This window comes from Sceloporus occidentalis, unplaced genomic scaffold (assembly GCF_023333645.1).
Source record: "Sceloporus occidentalis isolate IW3139 unplaced genomic scaffold, rSceOcc1.0.p SCAF_8, whole genome shotgun sequence".
NCBI classification, from domain to species: Eukaryota; Metazoa; Chordata; class Lepidosauria; order Squamata; family Phrynosomatidae; genus Sceloporus; species Sceloporus occidentalis.
In genome coordinates, this window is record NW_028316988.1 from 7,859,013 (window position 1) to 7,876,704 (window position 17,692).

Below are 17,692 nucleotides of genomic sequence, written 5' to 3' on the forward strand. Positions count from 1 at the left end.
ATATCAATGCAAACGGAACATATTCCAAGAATGCATATTCTTGAAGTCAATACAACACACGTTCAAGTACAGCTAAAGCAGTAGAGCAGGGGTAGGCAACCTTTTTGAGCCAGGGGCCGGGTTGCTGTCCCTCAGACAACTGGGGGGCCGAAGCCAAAAAATAAATAATTAAATATTTTTTAAAAAAATTTAAATATATAAATAAACCAGGACAAATGTAGGACAAAATTTTCAAATGGAAGACACTTTTTTAAAAATAATGGAGGACACGCAAAAAAATCTGCTGATTTTTTTAAAAAATGTTAATATAAATGCATGTTTCTGAGGCTTCTATAGACAATTGCCCCCCAAAGGCCTGGCAGCAATCGGTGGCAGGACCGGGCTGGGGCTGGTCCCAAGGCCTCGCCGGGCCGCATCCGGCCTGCGGGCCATAGGTTGCCTACCCCTGCAGTAGAGGATGGAAACGTAGAAACTTTCCGAACTTGGAGTATCAGTTTCCAGTATCTAAAAATCTCACCTCTAGTATCCCTTATCCAGATACTGAAATCTGAAGTACTCCAAAATCCAAAACTTTATGAGCTACAAGATAAGTAGTGCGGTACATACCTGTAGTATATTTGCAAGACTGGGAGCAATGCTGCTGGATAGAGACACAAGGATCTGTGAAATGGCAGGAATTGGTGCCTCCTGACATTTCACAGATCTTCAGTTTCTTATAGCTCATTATGTACATGCAAATATCAATATTCCCAAATCTGAAACGATCCAAAATATGAAACACTTCTGGTCCCATGCATTTTGTACAAGGGTTACTCCACCCGTAGTAAAGAAGAAGAAAGAAGAAAGAAGCAGTAGTAGTGGTAATAATAGTAGTAGTAGTAGTAGTAGTAGTAGTAGTTGGTTTTCACTTAGGAAGAATGGCAAGAATTTTTTGCAGTTTGTACTCTGCATTCACACATGTCAAAGTGTTTTAGGAAATTGTGATGCACAGAAATATGTTTGGGATTGTTAAAATCATGCATTATTGTGAGCCATACACACACACACACACACACACACACACACACACACAGTGTGCCTGCGTTATACGCGGGCATGCTTTATGTGAACTTGAGCGTACACGCTCAAGCCGCAGGGAGTGCATGGGGCGCAAGGGGCAGTGCGTCCCATTCAAATGAATGGGGCGTGCGCCCATGGCGCCCCGCATGCTCCCGTGCTGCCGTGCTGCCACGCGCAAGCCTCATTCAAATGAGGAACGGATCCCCCGTGTAAGGCAAGGGCCCACTGTATGTATGTGTGTGTGTATGTATATATAAATATATATATATATGTTGTAATCCCGCCTTGATCCACAGGGAAAGACGGGAAATATAAATAATAATAATAATAATAATTATTATTATTATTATTATTATTATTATTATTATTATTATTATATTTTGCACCCTCCCCTTCCCTGAAGCACTGTTTTCAGGGATCTTTGTCATCTCCAGCACAAAAGCTGCCATCTTGCTCACACAAAAAGCACATGGCTATCTGGAAGCTGGTGGGGTTTTTTTGTGCAGGAGACCCATGTGTATTTCTGAGCAGAATGATTTCCCCAAACACTTTCGGACGTGCAAATAATCTGCGGGAACCGAAGAGCAATATTTATTTTCTCTGCGGCGGGGAGAAAACGGCAGAAACAATTTGGCCTCACTTGCGAGGATGAAGTAGTCAAATATTTACACCTTTAATATCCAATAATGGCTGATAGACCAATTCCTTGCTCTTTTATAAACATGCGTGGCGGCAGCCGTCAAGCAAATTCCATAGTTTATCTATGCGCCGTGTGAGGAAGCACTTCCTTTTATTCAGTCGTGAATGTCCACCATTCAGCCTCCTTGGATAGCCCTGGTTCTAGTATTGTTAAGAGAAGGAGTAAAAAACATAAGCCCTGTGAAGCCAAAGGCTTTCATGGCCGACATCCATAGTTTGTTGTGGGTTTTTCGGGTTCTGTGGCCATGTTCTAGAAGAGTTTATTCCTGACGTTTCGCCAACATCTGTGGCTGGCATCTTCAGAGAATGCCACACAATCTTTGACCATGTCGACCATGTCCATACCATGAATGCTACACCTCTCAAACTTCATGTTAGAGCTCCCACAACAACAACAACATTTAAATCTAGCCCTCCTTTCCCTACATATCGAGGGGGGTTACAATACATCACTCCTCCAGGTTGAGGGACGGAGGAATCTGTGCACAAATGTTGCACATGACTCAGACACCAGGGTTCGATTTCCTGCTTGGCCAAGAAACCCAATGGATGCCATTAGGCAAGTCATATATTCTCAGCTTCAGGATAAGGCAACGGCAAACCTCCTCTGACAAAATCTTGCCAAGAAAACCCCATGATGAGTTTTCCTAAAGGTTGCCATAAGTTGGAAACGACTAGAAGGCACAACAACAACAAAGTTACAGAAAACGTATCTATGCAGCACAAGAGATCTTCTAGGCAACCAAAGAGAGTGATCTGCCTTATGTCAAAGATGGGCTTTGGCAAAAGAGGACTTCATAAGGAGGAGGATTTAAGCACAGAAAAGCTTAAAGGCCGTGAGTCATCTTGGCTCCTCCATCCAGGCAGAGGAAGAAATGTGCCGAGCGAGGAGACAGACCACAGCCTCTCGAGTTTACTAAGTACTTTCATAAAGTCCTGGTCTGCATCCAAGTGCTAGTCCCAACCAGAGTAGACCTACTGGATCTATCGTCGAGCGATTGAGCCACAGCTTTTGGAAACCCCATTGGTTCAATGGGTCTACTCTGGCGCCTGGATTTAGGCCGTTCTGTGGAGAGACAGGAACGCGGGGAGCAATTGCCTGGTGTCAAGATGGAGCATTGATTCCAACCTCATAAAACGAGTGTGCTCCTCAGCTTGGCATGTGATGTTTGGAGGAGAGATCCCTGCTTCTGAATCGGAGCATTCTTTGGGTTTCTTCCCACAGATCCTGCCCAAATGTACCCACACGGGAAATTAACTTGTCATGGATGGAGAAAGGATCTCCTTTCATTCCTCCCCACCCACCATCTCAAATAGGAATGGAAAACACAGGCAAACCATCAGGGTTTGGAAAAGACAGATTGGGCTCAGGTGCTTTACTGTTCTGAGGTTGTCCATTGTAACCTCACCAACATCTTATTTGTTCTGTAGCAGATAAACTCCCAAAACTCAGACCACAATGGCTGTGCTCAGGATGCTGTGGAGGTTTGCCAACAACCCTTGGCTTCAAAGTCCCCCTCCTTCTTCCATGCACACTCTTGGAAAGACACCAGCAGGTGCTCACGAAAGGCCTGGTGTCCCCCGGCATGGATTTAGTGACAAGTGACCACCCACCAGGGACGAGTTTTTGATTTCATATTCTTTGTGGAGAGCCCCTATGCACACACACTTCCATATACACACACATACACAAGCGCAGCCCTCCCACCTCCTCCGCAAAGCCTGTCTAAGCAAGCCCCAGGCTCGGGTTGAACCCCGGTGCCAAAAAAGCAGACTCCTTGGGCTTAATGGACTGTTTATAGAGTCTGCTTTTACAGGGAGGATGGGTAACCTAATCCCAGCCTCGGCCGTTTCTTTCGACTGTTCCGGGAGGTTTCAGCTGTGATTCAATTGTTGGCAAAGTCCCACGGCCCATAAACTATTATGGAGAGCCCAATATGTCTCTTCTCTGGAAGGAAAGCCCCGGGGTACACAAAAATGCACTCTTTTAAAGGCCACGCAACCATCCTGATCCAGGGAGGTGGGTGTCAACGGCTGTAACTTGCCACGAATTGGAACCAAGAAGGAAGAAAAGAGCCCCTCTTCAACCCACTTCAATGTCCCTTTCCTTCCTCTTTCCAAAATATCCCATGTAGGGAAACTGGCATCTGGAATAGCTGTTCAGTCCCTGAGGTTGCTGCCACACTGCAGAACTAATGCAGTTTGACACCACTTTAACTGCCATAGTTTGTTGTGGCCCCAGAGCTCTCGGAAAGAGGAGGCGAAATGTCACACCAAACGACCAGTCCCCAAATTCCATAGCATTGAGTTATGGAAGTTACGTCAGTGTCAAACCATATTAATTCTGCCATGTAGATGTAGCCCATATGAGTCGGTACCTCGGGGTGTAGCCATATTGCAGAATTAAAGTAGTTTGGTACCACTTTAACTTCCCATGACTCTATATTACAGAATTGTGGCATTTGTAGTTGGGTGAGACATTCATCCTGGTCTGTCAAAGGAATTTATCAGACAAGGGAAATTGGAAGTATAATCCAATGGCAATCCAAACGCAATCATGGGGTTTCACGTTACTGCATGATAGACTACCACATGCAATTTCGGGCAATGGGAAGTCAGTCTAAATGCAATCACGGGGTTTCACATTGCATGAGAGCTGATCAGACACAATTTCGGGCAAGGGCATGTTATTTTTGGGCAATGGGAAGCCAGTTGGAACGCAATTCGTATTCATGTAAATTCGCCGAACTAGCGAATTCACGTAAATGCGTTCTGGCCCCACTTTCTTTTCATTCGAAATTAAGAGAAATTCCTCCTGTGTGATAAACTCCAAAGAGCTTTTTTCTAATCTCTTTTTTTTCTACATATATGTGCATATCGTCTGTATATACTGTTATTTTTTATGGTTTTAACATTTTAGGATTTTTTAACTCTTTGAATATGTACTTTTTAAAAACCCTTTTATCTTTTGAACTGCATGTTATACTTGGAATGAGTGATGTGTTTTAATGCTCTGCTAGTTTAATTCTATTTCAAAGCCCACTTGGCCAAGTGTTTAACTGTATTCTTTTTTATTATTATTAATGGTAAACTGCTTTGTATCCCAAGGATACAAAGAGTAGGATATGAATAAATATAGAGGAGGAGGAGGAGGAAGTTTTCCTGCAGTTACAAAAATAGGAAGACATTGGTGTACAATATAGTTTCTTGTGGGTTTTTTGGGCTCTGTGGCCATGTTCTAGAAGAGTTTATTCCTGACGTTTCACCAGCATCTGTGGCTGGCATCTTCAGAGAATGTTTCAGCATTATATATACCCCACTCTCTTCCATGCCATCATTCTCTGAAGATGCCAGCCACAGATGCTGGCGAAACGTCAGGAACAAACCCTTCTAGAACATGGCCACAGAGCCCAAAAAACCCACAAAAAATATGGATGCCGACCACGAAAGCCTTCGACTTCACACTGGTGTAAGAGTTTCTTAAATGGGAGAGAAACAGTTGAAGAGCAGGAGGAGGAATCCAAGGAAAAGCAAAACTAGCTGGAATCTGGGGGCACTATTCACAGTTACTCAGGTGGCAATAAGAGCTGCGGCATAGGTCTATGTCTATGTACATTCTGCATGGAAGAGTGGATCCAAGGACCTAAAAGTCTACCTGGAGGACAAGACCCTTGGTGAGATTCAACACAGCAGCAAGGGAAGGAAGGAAGGAAGGAAGGAAGGAAGGAAGGAAGGAAGGAAGGAAGGAATAGCAAGGATACTTCCTGACAGTAAGGGCTGTTCGACAGTGGAACACACTTCCTCGGAGTGTAGTGGAGTCTCCCTCCTTGGAGGTCTTCAAATGGAGGCTGGATGGCCATCAGTCAGGGATGCTTTGATTTAGATTTCCTGCATGGCAGGGGGTTGGACTGGATGGCCCTTGTGGTCTCTTCCAACTCTACGATTCTATGATTCTATGGATGCAACAATGCATTGCTGGAGAAGAGATCTTAAGTGGACCACTTCAAAGACATCTTGACCATGCTGTGATTTTGCTTGGCCACTTATGTCCCATCTCTGGAATGTTGGAGGTTATGGAGCTTCTCCAGGTGAACCGATGGAGAGATATAAGGCAACATTTCTTTGGGCTAAACTCTGGATTCCATAGCCTATAATGCTTTACTAGATCCCAGCTCCCAAAGATCATGCTCATGATGAATCACAATGACCTCCTGCACCATATTTATCACACTTAACCCCCCAAAAGCAGGTTGTGTCCCCTCTCCTTTGTTCTTGCCTCCCATGGGAAAGAGAACTGTAATCTCTACATCCCCAGGTTCATTTTTCACCTCCTACGATAGCTACCGGCTTTCAACAGATATCTGTTTGTCTAAGCTCAGATTTAATTTTTCACACCGGGTTATTATTATTATTTTAAAAAATGAAAAAAGAAAAGGAAAAAGAAATATTGACTCTAATTGATTTTTTTAATTAAAAATCCCATTTAGATATTAAACAATTTTCTCCCTGTAATTATTGCTTGGAGCATCCGAAGTTCCACTGCCCTGAATTAAAGGTTGTCAGTGTCCTCATTTGCCAGCGTTCTTCAAGGTCGATATAAACCTATTATACTGTTATAGGGGAAAATTTGTATATAGGATTTTTAGATGTTTTAAAATTCTAATTATATCAACAGGTTTCCCGGCTTGCTAAGACAGCGTTTCTGAACCCAAACTGCTTCAGGTAACAGCTCCGATCATCCCCACCCACTGCAGGCAATGTCCAGGCTCTCTGCGGATGATGGGTTTTGGAGTAGGGAGACACTGGATTATGGAAGACTGTGATAAAATGGAACCCCTAGTGCTGGGCCAAAGCTAACAAAATGAAATTCAACACGGAGAAATGTAAGGTACTACACTTAGGGTGGAAAAATGAAATGCAGAGATAAAGGATCATGGGGGATACCTGGTTTAAGGAGACTACATGTAAAAGGGATCTAAGAGTCCAAGTGGACCACAAGTTGAACATGAGTCAACAGTGCAATGCGGCAGCTAACAAGGCCAATGCGATTTTAGGCTGCATCAATAGAAGTATAGTATCTAGATCAATGGAAGTAATAGTGCCACTCTGTTCTGCTCTGGTCAGGCCCCACTGGGAATACTGTCTCCAGTTCTGGGCACCACAATTTAAAAAGGATGTTGAGAAACTGGAGCCATGTGTCCAAAGGAGGGCGACCAAAATGGTGAAAGGTCTGGAAACTATGAAGCCTTATGAGGGATGACTTAGGGATCTGGGGATGTTTAGCCTGGAGAAGAGAAAGTTAAGAGGTGATATAATAGCCCTGTTTAAATATCTGAAGGGATGTCATATTGAGGAGGGAGCAAGCTTATTTTCTGCTGCTCCAGAGAATAGGACACAGAGCAATGGATGCAAGCTCCAGGAAAAGAAATTCCAGCTCAACATTAGGAGGAACTTCCTGAAAGTAAGGGGTGTTTGATAGTGGAAGATGCTCCCTTGGATATTTTGGTGGAGCCTCCTTCCTTGGAGGTCTTTAAACCGCAGCTGGATTGCCATCTGTCAATGGGGATGCTTTGATTGAGAATTCCTGCATGGCAGAAGGGGTTGGACTGGATGGCCCTTGGGGTCTCTTCCAACTCTATGATTCCATGATTCTGTGATTCTACCTATATTCACTCTCCTTTTCCCCCAATTTCCCGAACAAAGGAATTGCCAATCTCTCCCGCTGCTCACATGCCTTATAACAGAGAACATTCTTCTATGGCTTAGCCCAGATCTGTCTTCTTTGCGCACCCCTTGGTGGATTTATATTTTAAAAATATGATATTTCGCTCTCTTCTTCATGACATGCTTTTAAACCCTTTGGAAGTGGGAGGAGGGAGAAATGTCAACATGCTTTGTTTTTACCCCAGCCTCGACAGCCCCAGATCTGTCTGCCTTCCCTTCTGAAAAAATTGTCACTTTGGGGATCTTTTGTCACAGTCAGGAAGGTAGCCTGCCTGACAAGATGCCAAGCAAGGTCATGGAGGAGACTGGATGAGGGGCAAGCCTTCTTCCGCTGGCATTCAATGCAGGTTGAGTCAGAAAACCTGTCTTGGGCTGCAGTCCTTAACACTACGACCGAGATGATGAAACGTCTGGAAACCACGCTTTATGAGGAATGACTAAAACCTGGTCTGCATGCGCCAAAAGGTCTGTTTTCTCCCCTGTTCTGGAATCATCTTGTTTGGACAATGCACAGCCCAAACCCTGGTTCTGGTGCAAGCAGTGTGGACCACATCCATCACATCCTGCACCACAACCAGGGAATAACATACTTCAAGTCATTTCTGACTTCTGGCGACCCTAAGGTGGACCTATTATGGACTTTATCACTTGGGGGAAATTGGACGGTTAACCATATCTGGGGTCATCCAAGGTATTTCACGTAATTTCACAAAAGATTTTCAAACAACGTCACACCCAAACGGAAGGCAATCCGAACGCAATCGTGAGACATCACAGGAATAGCTGAATTCGGAAATAATATCGAATTTATAAATCCTTTTCCACTGCGAATTCGAAGTCAATTCGCATTTGTGTTAGTATGAAATGCATCTCTATTTCGGCCATGGGATTATTGTCGGCCATGGGGTCCTGTCCTCCCTTCGCATGTGCAAATATGCGAATTCGAAATCAAGAAGCCGATGGGTACATACTCATGTGATGTGTTCATTCGCATTCGCACTGCTTTCTCTTTTGGATAGACGCTGTGTTCGTCTGTGCGTGGGATAAATTACTATGTAATTTCTTGCATTTTGTGGATTCCCCCCTTTCCTTCTTCTTTCGGGACGGTGATCCATTCCTCCATGTGAAAAAGTCCATAGGGTTTTCCTGCAAAGATTTGTTCCGAGGAGGTTTGTCATTGCCTTCCCCAGTAGCCGACCATGGAGTTGTGCTGGAGAGCCTAGAACAGTGATGCCGAACCTATGGCACGCGTGCCAGAGGTGGCATTCAGAGCCCTCTCTGTGGGCACATGTGCCATCTTCCCAGCACAGAGTTTTCCATAGTTTGTTACTAGAAACCTAGAGGGACATGGCACTTTGCAATGAATAAGTGGGGTTTGGGTTGCAGTTTGGGCACTTGGCCTCTAAAAGGTCCACCATCACTGACCTAGAAGTTCCTAGAGAAAGCACTTCTCTAGGCATTTGTAGGTCCTCCAGCATGATTCTGTTATCAACCTTTGGCAGATGTTGACCATAGATTTGCACTGAAGGACCTGGAGATTCCTAGGGAGGTGTTCTCTTAGGACAACTTGATTAAAGAACAAGCTCACCTTCCATAAAGGGCTCCGTCTTTAAAACCCGAATATGTGCAACGAAGGAACATTTAGCTTCAATATTTCAGCTGATGTCTGCTGTTTTTGCAATTGTTGTTTTGGAAACCAAACCAAAAACAGATCCGTGGGCTCCATTGTGTACCATGCCTTGCTACAACTGGAGAAGAGAAAATTGTGACCGAACCCAGGTTGGTTTTACGTTTGGACGCAGTGAGAAAATCACATGCCTAAAATGCTTTTGTCTTCCTTGGACGTTAACGTTTCACCATTTTTACGCAGCAAGGGGAGATCTCCCACGTTGCATCCCCGACTCGCCTTTGAAAGCATTGAGGAGACGCAAATGCACACCACACATTGCACTCCTTTGGCTTCGTTTCCAGCTACAGATCTCAAAGTGCACCAACTCTCTTGCAAGAAAGGCATCTCTGTCAGGCATCTAAATTAATCATCTTCACCATCATCACTTATTTTGATTTTATTTATTTATATCCAGCCTTTTTCCTGGCCCAAGAATTGAAGGAAGTTAAAACAAGAACAGATGAAATTCCACATTGTTATGAGATGCAAAAGTTAAAACAGAACTAGACTTGAAATAGAATTCAATAAATAGAATGCCCACTAAAAACAGCAACAGCAACAAATACCGACACTACAGCATCCTATTAAAAGACCATTCGCCATCAAAGGCCTGTGGAAACACAACAGTCACCAACAGCATTCAGACTGCAGAAATAATCCAGTTTAACGGTCATGGCTCACTGCTATGGAATTCTGGGAATTGTAGTTTGTTGCGGCACCGGAGCTCTCTGGCAGAAAAGGCCAAATGTCCCACAAGACTACAGCTTGCCATCACCAACATGCCACCAGCACCATGCCCATCTTGCAAGCTTGGAGAAGGCAACCTTTCACCGTTGGCACTCATTTCAGGATGAAGATTCTCCAAACAGGCAACACCTTGCATGGCACACAGGCTGCCCTTGGTTGGCACAAGAATACAGCCCAAGGATCTGATCCAGAAAGCAATTCTCTTATTCGGATCTCCTGATCGAATAATGCAAGTATTGTCACAAGCTGAAGACCAAACACGCTCCAAAAGGAAGTAAACGTTTTCTCCTGTCAATTGCCAAACGCTGCCAATTTACGTTCCTTGCACATTTGTTTTCACACATATTCAAGCATTATTTTGCAAAAGCTATCAAATTACCCCCAGGATGAAATAAAACCCATCACTGAATGCCAAAGACAAAATATATCCCATCTAGCAAATATGTCAATATTTCATTGGTAAGTGGAGAATGGCATTAACATTAGCCAAAGCGAATTTCGAGATCCGAAGCAGATGAGACAGAGGAAATCCGATCACAACTGAGCATCCCAGTTGTATAAATAAGAAGCCATGATGGAACGGGGTCTCCAAATTTGGATCCTGCTTTCGTGGCGGGCAGAAAAGGAAAGACGTAACGGACTGGCAAGACAAATGCACAGCCTTAACCAAACATTGCTTCTCTGAACAAATGTGAAGCTCACCGTATAGATTTGTAAGTAAAAATAATGGATGATATGAGACAGTTGAGAGTTCATTCATTAGATTTGTATACCATTGGAGCTAAGAATTTAGGCAACTCTATGAAATAGAATCAAGTCAGATTAGAAAGTAACATGGCCCTGAACTAGGGAGCTTTATGTAGCCTACGGTCGGCATCCAAGCTTCTAGGAAATGGTTGCTGTGCAGTCCCATCCCCAAATCCTCAACCACCGCAAAGTATGCCACCATTTTGGACAATTTCGATGGTGCATGAGAGCGGCACATGCCCATCGACACATGCATTCATATTCCCCTCTGGCCTCTCCTCAACCCAGCTAGTCTTCTCCTTCCTTCCTTGCTTTCTCCTTGCAAGCCCTTGCTATCTCTCCAAACCAAACTAGGATGCCCAGGGCTCCTGCCAAGCATCCAATGGGGACTTGAAGTGTGTCAGAGCTTGCCAAAAGATCTGGAGAGCCTGGCCAGGGTTTGGTACTGGCCACAAGGTGCCCACGTTTCACAGGAATCTCATCAGGTTTTGTCAATACAGTCAACCCTCCATATCCATGGATTATTTTAGCCACAGATTCAAGCAGCCACTGCTTGAAAACATATATATATTCCAAAAAGTAAACCTTGATCTTGCCATTTTATATAAGGGGCACCATTTTACTCTGCCACTGTATTTAATGGGACTTCAGCATCCATGGATTTTGGTATCCATAGAGGGTCCTGGAACCAAACCTCAGCGGATACCAAGGGCCTCCTGTATTCCCAAACTGTCTCTATGGGGCTGCTTAGGAACAAGACAGAGGTGTTTAGCCTCTTCAAAGAGGATTTTTCTCATTTCGATGGGAGAAGAGTGGGAAGGAGAGCAAGTATGGCATAATGGTTTGTATGCTGGACTACAACTCTAAAGATCAGGGTTTGATTCCCTGTTGCACCATGGAAACTCACCAGATGCCCATGGAGGAGTCACACACTCTCAGCCCTAGAAATCCCCTTTGATAGGTTCACCTTAGAGTCACCATAAATCGGAAACGACTTGAAAACGGACAGCAACAACAAAGGCTGGGAGGGGAGAGGGTGCATAATGTTTCCCTCTATGCGCAGAATCTCAGTCACGCACAAACACACAAAAGCAGTCGGTATTAGTTCCACAATGGACAAAAGAGAGGAAAAATAACCCAAGTACCATAGCATGGAGAGCCAGCATGGTGCAGTGCTTTGAGCATTGAACTACAACACTGAAGATCAGGGTTCAATTCTCCGATCAGCCATGGAAACCCAATGGGTGACCTTAGGCGTGTTACATACTCTCAGTCCTAGAAAACCCCATGATAGGGTTTGCCTTAGGGTCACCAAAAGTCTCAACATCCTCTCCTTCAGCACAACCCCTCTGATCAAAATAATAAATCCATTATTACTGATCAAAATAATATATTACTCTCCCACTCCCCTGACCATGCCACCTATTTTAAAGTGAAGCAAAGAGATTGTGAGAATCAGCCACAGATCTTGAGCATCATGTGCAGCACAGTCCTTTGAAACAGAGGAATCTAAAGCCATGGATTCTGCACAGTTGCCCATCCAGCCAAGCCAAGCCATTGCTTTTCTTCTTCTTTGCACACACTGCCTGATACCCAGGAGATCCACAAATATGTAAAACCCTGAGTATTGTGATAACAAATTCCACTCACAAATCAGCTCTCCCAGAGAAAGAGGAGGAAGAAAAGATTTGTTGGCTGCAGTTGGTGCCAGTTTGCCACAAGGTACCAGGGAAAGCTGAGAAGAAAGGTCCATAAGGGCAGACAAAGGAGATGATGTTCCCCACCAACATTGGGTGGCTAGGAGACTTTAATGCAGACTTTCCACAGAAGCAAAGTGGAGCAAGTCTCCAGACTCTTGCAAATGCTTCAGAAGAAGGCCCATCCAGACCTATGGTTGCCAAAAAACTGGATGGGTGCCTTGGTACCTTCTTGAGCACCTCCATCCAAGGTGGTGCCTTCTATGATCACTGGTCCCACATCCAACAGGTGAAGGAGAGAGGGACGAGAAAGCTTCTACTACTCAAAATGCTCCATCTGCCATTCTGCAGGGAATGTCCGCTTCTGCTGGTCAGTGGAGACAACCCATTCTCCCCACCAAGACAGATTAGAGCTGAAGATATGTGCCACCTTCTATATCATACCTGCTGGTCAGTGGGGGCAACCCATTTTCTCACCAAGCCATCTGAGGCCATGATCCCTTTTCTACATCATACTTATTGGTCAGTGAAGACAACCCATTCACCCCACCAAACCAGATAAGAGTTATGATCCCCTTTCTACATTACATGTGCTGATCAGGGAGGGCAACCCATGCTCCCCAACAAGACAGACGAAACCTGAGGCTACACGCCCCTTTCTATACCACAACTGCAGATCAGCAGGGGCAACCCTCACTGCCACCTTAAATCCCATTTTGGGAGAAACGCAAAATATAAATCCAATGAATGAAAAATAGTTTATAAATAAATAAAATAAATTATAAATGAATAAACATAAATAAACAAATAGAACCCATCTTCCTCACCAAGATGGATCAGCGATGTGGTTGGGAGCCCCTTTCGACATCATGGCTCCTTCGCTCCACCAAGCCAGATCTGAGCTGAAGCTGGGAGCCCCTTTCGACATCATACTTGCTGAGACTAGGAGTCCATCCCAACATCATACCTGATGGTCAGAGAGGACACCTCTTTCTTCCCACCAGGCCAAGTCACTGAATCACAAGAACTCATTCCCAACCCATTTCTGCCAGTTAGTGAGGGCAGTCCATCCAACCTGAGACCTGGCTGGATGACACCTTTGCAATGAGACCACTGCGCCATCATTCAGGGCAAGTAAGTGAAGGCAAGCTCCATTTGCAAGAGCCCTCCATTCCTCCCTCAGACCTGTGGACCAGCAAAGGCAAACCCCTTCTCTCTTCACACTCTTGAGGACTCAGACAACATTCTTCACTCCCACACCTTTACATACCACCAGCATGGCCTAGTGGTTTGAGCATTGGGCTGCGACTCTGGAGACCTGACTTCCAATTCCCCTAGGTGTCCTTGACCATGTGACATCCTCTCAGTCTCAGGGGAAGACCATGGCAAACCTCCTCTGAACAAACCCTGCCAAGAAAACCCTAGGATAGGGTTGCCCTAAGTAGGAAAGGACTTGAAGGTCCCCAATCCATGCATGGAGAGACACCAAGTCTGTTGGCCATCTGTCAGGGGTGCTTTGATGAGGTTTTCCTGCATGGCAGAAGAGAGATGGACTGGAGTCTGGAGTCTCTTCCAACTCTAGGATTCTACTATTCAGTGAAAGATGTTGATGGTGAGGAAGATGTTGACCTTCCCACATGACAGAATGAGATTTGGATTGGATGGCCCTGGAGGTGTTTTCCAGCAATAGGATTCTACTATTCTGTGGAAGCTGCTGACAGTCAGGAAGATGTTGATCTTTCTACATGGCAGAATAGGATTTGGACTGGTTGGCCCTTCCAACTCTAGGATTCTACTATCCTGTGGAAGCTGTTGGTGGTGAGGAAGATGCCTTTCTACAGAGCAGAATGGGATTTGGACTGGATGGTCCTTCCAACTCGAGGATTCTACTATTCTGTGGAAGCTGTTGATGGTGATGAAGAGGTTGATATTCCTACATGGCAGAATGGGGTTTGGACTAGATGGCCCTTCCAACTCTACGATTCTATGAAGCTGGGGCCTGGAGTCCAGGAATGGGAGCCCATTCTCCCTGCCTCCCAGCCTTCCTCCATCCCTCATCCCCAAAGCCTAGGGAGAGCATGGTGGCCCTCTCTATCCACGCAGCCCTTGTCTCAGCTCCACCATGGAAGGTCCAGGGAGAGGTCCACCTGCTCCAGCCACATTGCATTCCCTCCCTTCCCAGGAGGCCTTCCAGAGGGGATCGGAAGGGGGTCTCCAAGGCTTCCAGGGATGGAGAGGCATAAGGGGAAGAGGCCTTTCTTTCCCTGCTGGGAGCATCTCTCTCGCTCTCCTTGCTGGGACTCACCTTCCAGGGCTTCGGCGGAGGGCAGCATCCTCAGCGCCATCAGCAACAAAAGCCTGCGATGGAGGAGCAGCGATGGCAGCAGCAGCAGCAGCAGCAGCCCCGGCGGGGGCCCCATGGCCAAGGCGACTCCCAGGCAGCGAGGACAACGATGCTAGGCGGCCATGGAGGCCCAGCCAAAGAGCCGAGCCGAGGAGCAGGGCAGGCCCAGCCCGGCCTCCTGGCCCCCGGCTGGGCTCCAGAGCCAGCCCGCCTCCAGAGCTCTAAGGAGAAGCCCAGCAGAGAGAGGAGGAAAGGAAGAGAAAGGAAAGGAGGAGGAGGAGAGAGAGATGATGATGATGAAGATGAAGAGGATGGAGGAGGAGGAAGGGAAGAGGAGGGAAAGAACAGAAAGGAGGATGGAGGAAAAGGATGAGCAGGAAAGGAATTGAAAGAAAAGAGGAAGGAGGAAGAGGTAGATGATGAAGAAGAGGAGGAGGATGGGGGAAAAGAAAGAGGGGAGGAGGGGGAGAAGAAAAACAAGAGGAAAGGGAGGAGGAGGAGGAGGAAGGAGAAGAGAAAGAGGAAGATGAAGAAGAAAGAAGAGGAGGAGGGGGTGGAAAGGAGGAAGAAGAGGATGGAGAGGCAGAAGGAGATGAAGAAGAGGAGAAGGGAGAGTCAGAGGAGGATGAAGAAGAAGAAAGAAGAGGAGGGGAAGAGGAGGAGGAAGGGAATAAAAGGAGGAAGAAGAGGATGGAGAGGCAGGAGGAGGTGAATACGAAGAAGAAGAGGAGGAGGAGGAGGAGGAAGAGGTGGAGGAAGCTGGGGCTGCTGCTGTTGCGGAGGAGGAAGAGGTAGAGGAAGAGGAGGAAGATGGAGTCCCCTCCTCTCTCTCTTTCTCTCTGTCTTCTGGCTGGAGATGCTGCGGAAGAGAGTCAGGCAGCTTGCGAGAGCAGAAGCCTCCCGTCTGAGCCTCGGCTGCCTTTGCGCATTCCGCTCCCGCCCCGCCTTTGCCTTTGCCTCCTCCTCCTCCTCCTCCTTTAGACTCACGCCCTCCTTCAAAGGGGGGGGGGGAGGGCAGAGGGAGAGGGTCACACTTTCTCAGCCTCCCAGGATGGCCAAACATGGACATGCAAAACTGGGGACACCCTTCCCCCTCCATCCCTCCTTCCCTGCCTTCCCCTCCAACAAAAAAGCCAAGAGTCATAGAATGTTGGAAGAGACCCCAAGGGCCATCCAGTCCAACCCCATTCTTCTGCCATGCAGGAACTCTCCATCAAAGCATCCCCATTGACAGATGGCCATCCAGCCTCTGCTTAAAGACCTCAGAAAGGACCTGGAGACACACATTTTAGGTAGGAACAGGGAGATCCCAAAGCCCCAATGCAGGGATGCCTTTATGAGGCCAACCCAAATGCATGAAATATATCTTTGGAAGCACCACTGGTTGCTTCCAGTGGCGTCGCCAGGGGAGTGCGAGGGGTAAGGACCACACTAGGTGACACTGCCAAAGAGAGGAGGCACCCGGTCAGGTCCTCTTCCCACTGCTGCTTTCGCAAGGAGACTTCCACCGCCACAGCAAAGGAGAGGGCTATCTGAGCTTAGAATCATACAGTCCTAGAGTTGGAAGAGACCTCAAATGCCATCCAGTCTAACCCTATTCTGCCATGCAGGAACTCACACTCAAAGCATCCCCGACAGATGGCCATCCAGCCTCTGTTTAAAGACCTCCAAAGAAGGAGACTACAATACTCTCCAAGGGAGTGTCTTCCACTGTCAAACAGCTCTCACTGTCAAGACGTTCCTCCTAATGTTGAGGTGGAATCTCTTTTCCTGGAGCTTGCATCCATTGCGCCATTGGGTCCTATTCTCTGGAGCAGCAGAAAACAAGCTTGCTCCCTCCTCAATATGACATCCCTTCAAGTATTTAAACAGGGCTATCATATCACCTCTTAACCTTCTCTTCTCCAGGCTAAACACCCCCAGCTCCTTAAGCTGTTCCTCATAGGGCTTAATCACTGATGGATTTGGGTTTGTATCCTCTGAGTGTGTTTGACTCCAGCTCCCATCATCCCCAGACAGCTGAGACCATAGTGTCTCAGAATGATAGGACCTGTAGTCCCATGTAGCAAGAGGGCTTCAGGATCGAAGAAGCTGGCCCAAACCTTGAGGCCTCAGCTCCTTGAATGATCTCATGGCCAGCTCCAATGCAAACAAACTGCTCTTCAAAGAGGAAAGATAAGGAAAAGATAGGCAGGGAGCCAAAGCCGGGTGGGGCGAAGGGGGAATAAAGATAAAGAACTCATTGAGATCAAAGGATGCTAAGCCAACCCAGAGTGGCGAGGGGTTCAAATGTCAAACCAGACAGGTTCGGATCCCCAACTATCCGTACACCTCGCCTTATGAGTCACAACTAGAAATGGTTCAAAGCCAGGAAGGGAGGAGAGCATGCAAGGATTCTGCCCCAGCATTAAATTTTCCTCCAGTCCTCAAATTTGTAGCATTGCAGAGGGAAAGACGGAATATTGTTCGCTTCTGATATGCTGCGTTTGCCTGCCCTAAATCCCTTGGCCTGGCCCTTTTCTCCGGATCCCTAAACAGTATCTCTAAATGCTGGGGGTTTTAAGTCCCTGCGATACTAAAAACTGGGGGAGCGGTGATGCCCCTCCGATGCCAGCCGACTTTAAATTCTAAAATGCTTAACTTGCTTATTTTAATTGTATTTATTTTGAACATTCAATTAATTTAAATGGGTAAACTGAGGATTGTTTTTAGTTAAGGGGTAAGGGGGGATTTTAGTTTGTACACGTTAGGCATTTCTTCATGTACTTTATGTGTCTGCGCATGTAAATTGGTTATGTATTTCATGGATTTATTTAATTTGTAAACCACCTTGATCCTTGGAAAGGCAGTAGATTAATAATAATAATAATAATAAATATTGCGGAAATAATGGGGAGTGCAGGAGTGTTATTTGCCAAGAAAGTCCCATGATAGGTTTGTCTTAGGGTCTCCATTAAGTCGGATAGATAGATATTGTTTATTACAGTCACAGACCAGTAAAAGTTG

At 46.0% G+C, this 17,692-nt stretch overlaps 1 protein-coding gene across 3 annotated transcripts in view; it reads right to left on the bottom strand.

The window, feature by feature from the left end:
• Positions 1–14,730, bottom strand: part of LOC149307759 (ephrin type-B receptor 2) — a 102,666-nt gene extending 87,936 nt beyond the window's left edge. For all 3 annotated transcript variants that reach the window (XM_089534394.1, XM_089534393.1, XM_089534392.1), the window contains exon 1: positions 14,648–14,730. In XM_089534394.1, coding sequence (XP_089390520.1) covers positions 14,648–14,687 — 40 coding nt within the window. In that variant the 5' untranslated portion in view covers positions 14,688–14,730. The remainder of the gene's footprint in view (positions 1–14,647) is intronic.
• Positions 14,731–17,692: the final 2,962 nt, after the last annotated feature.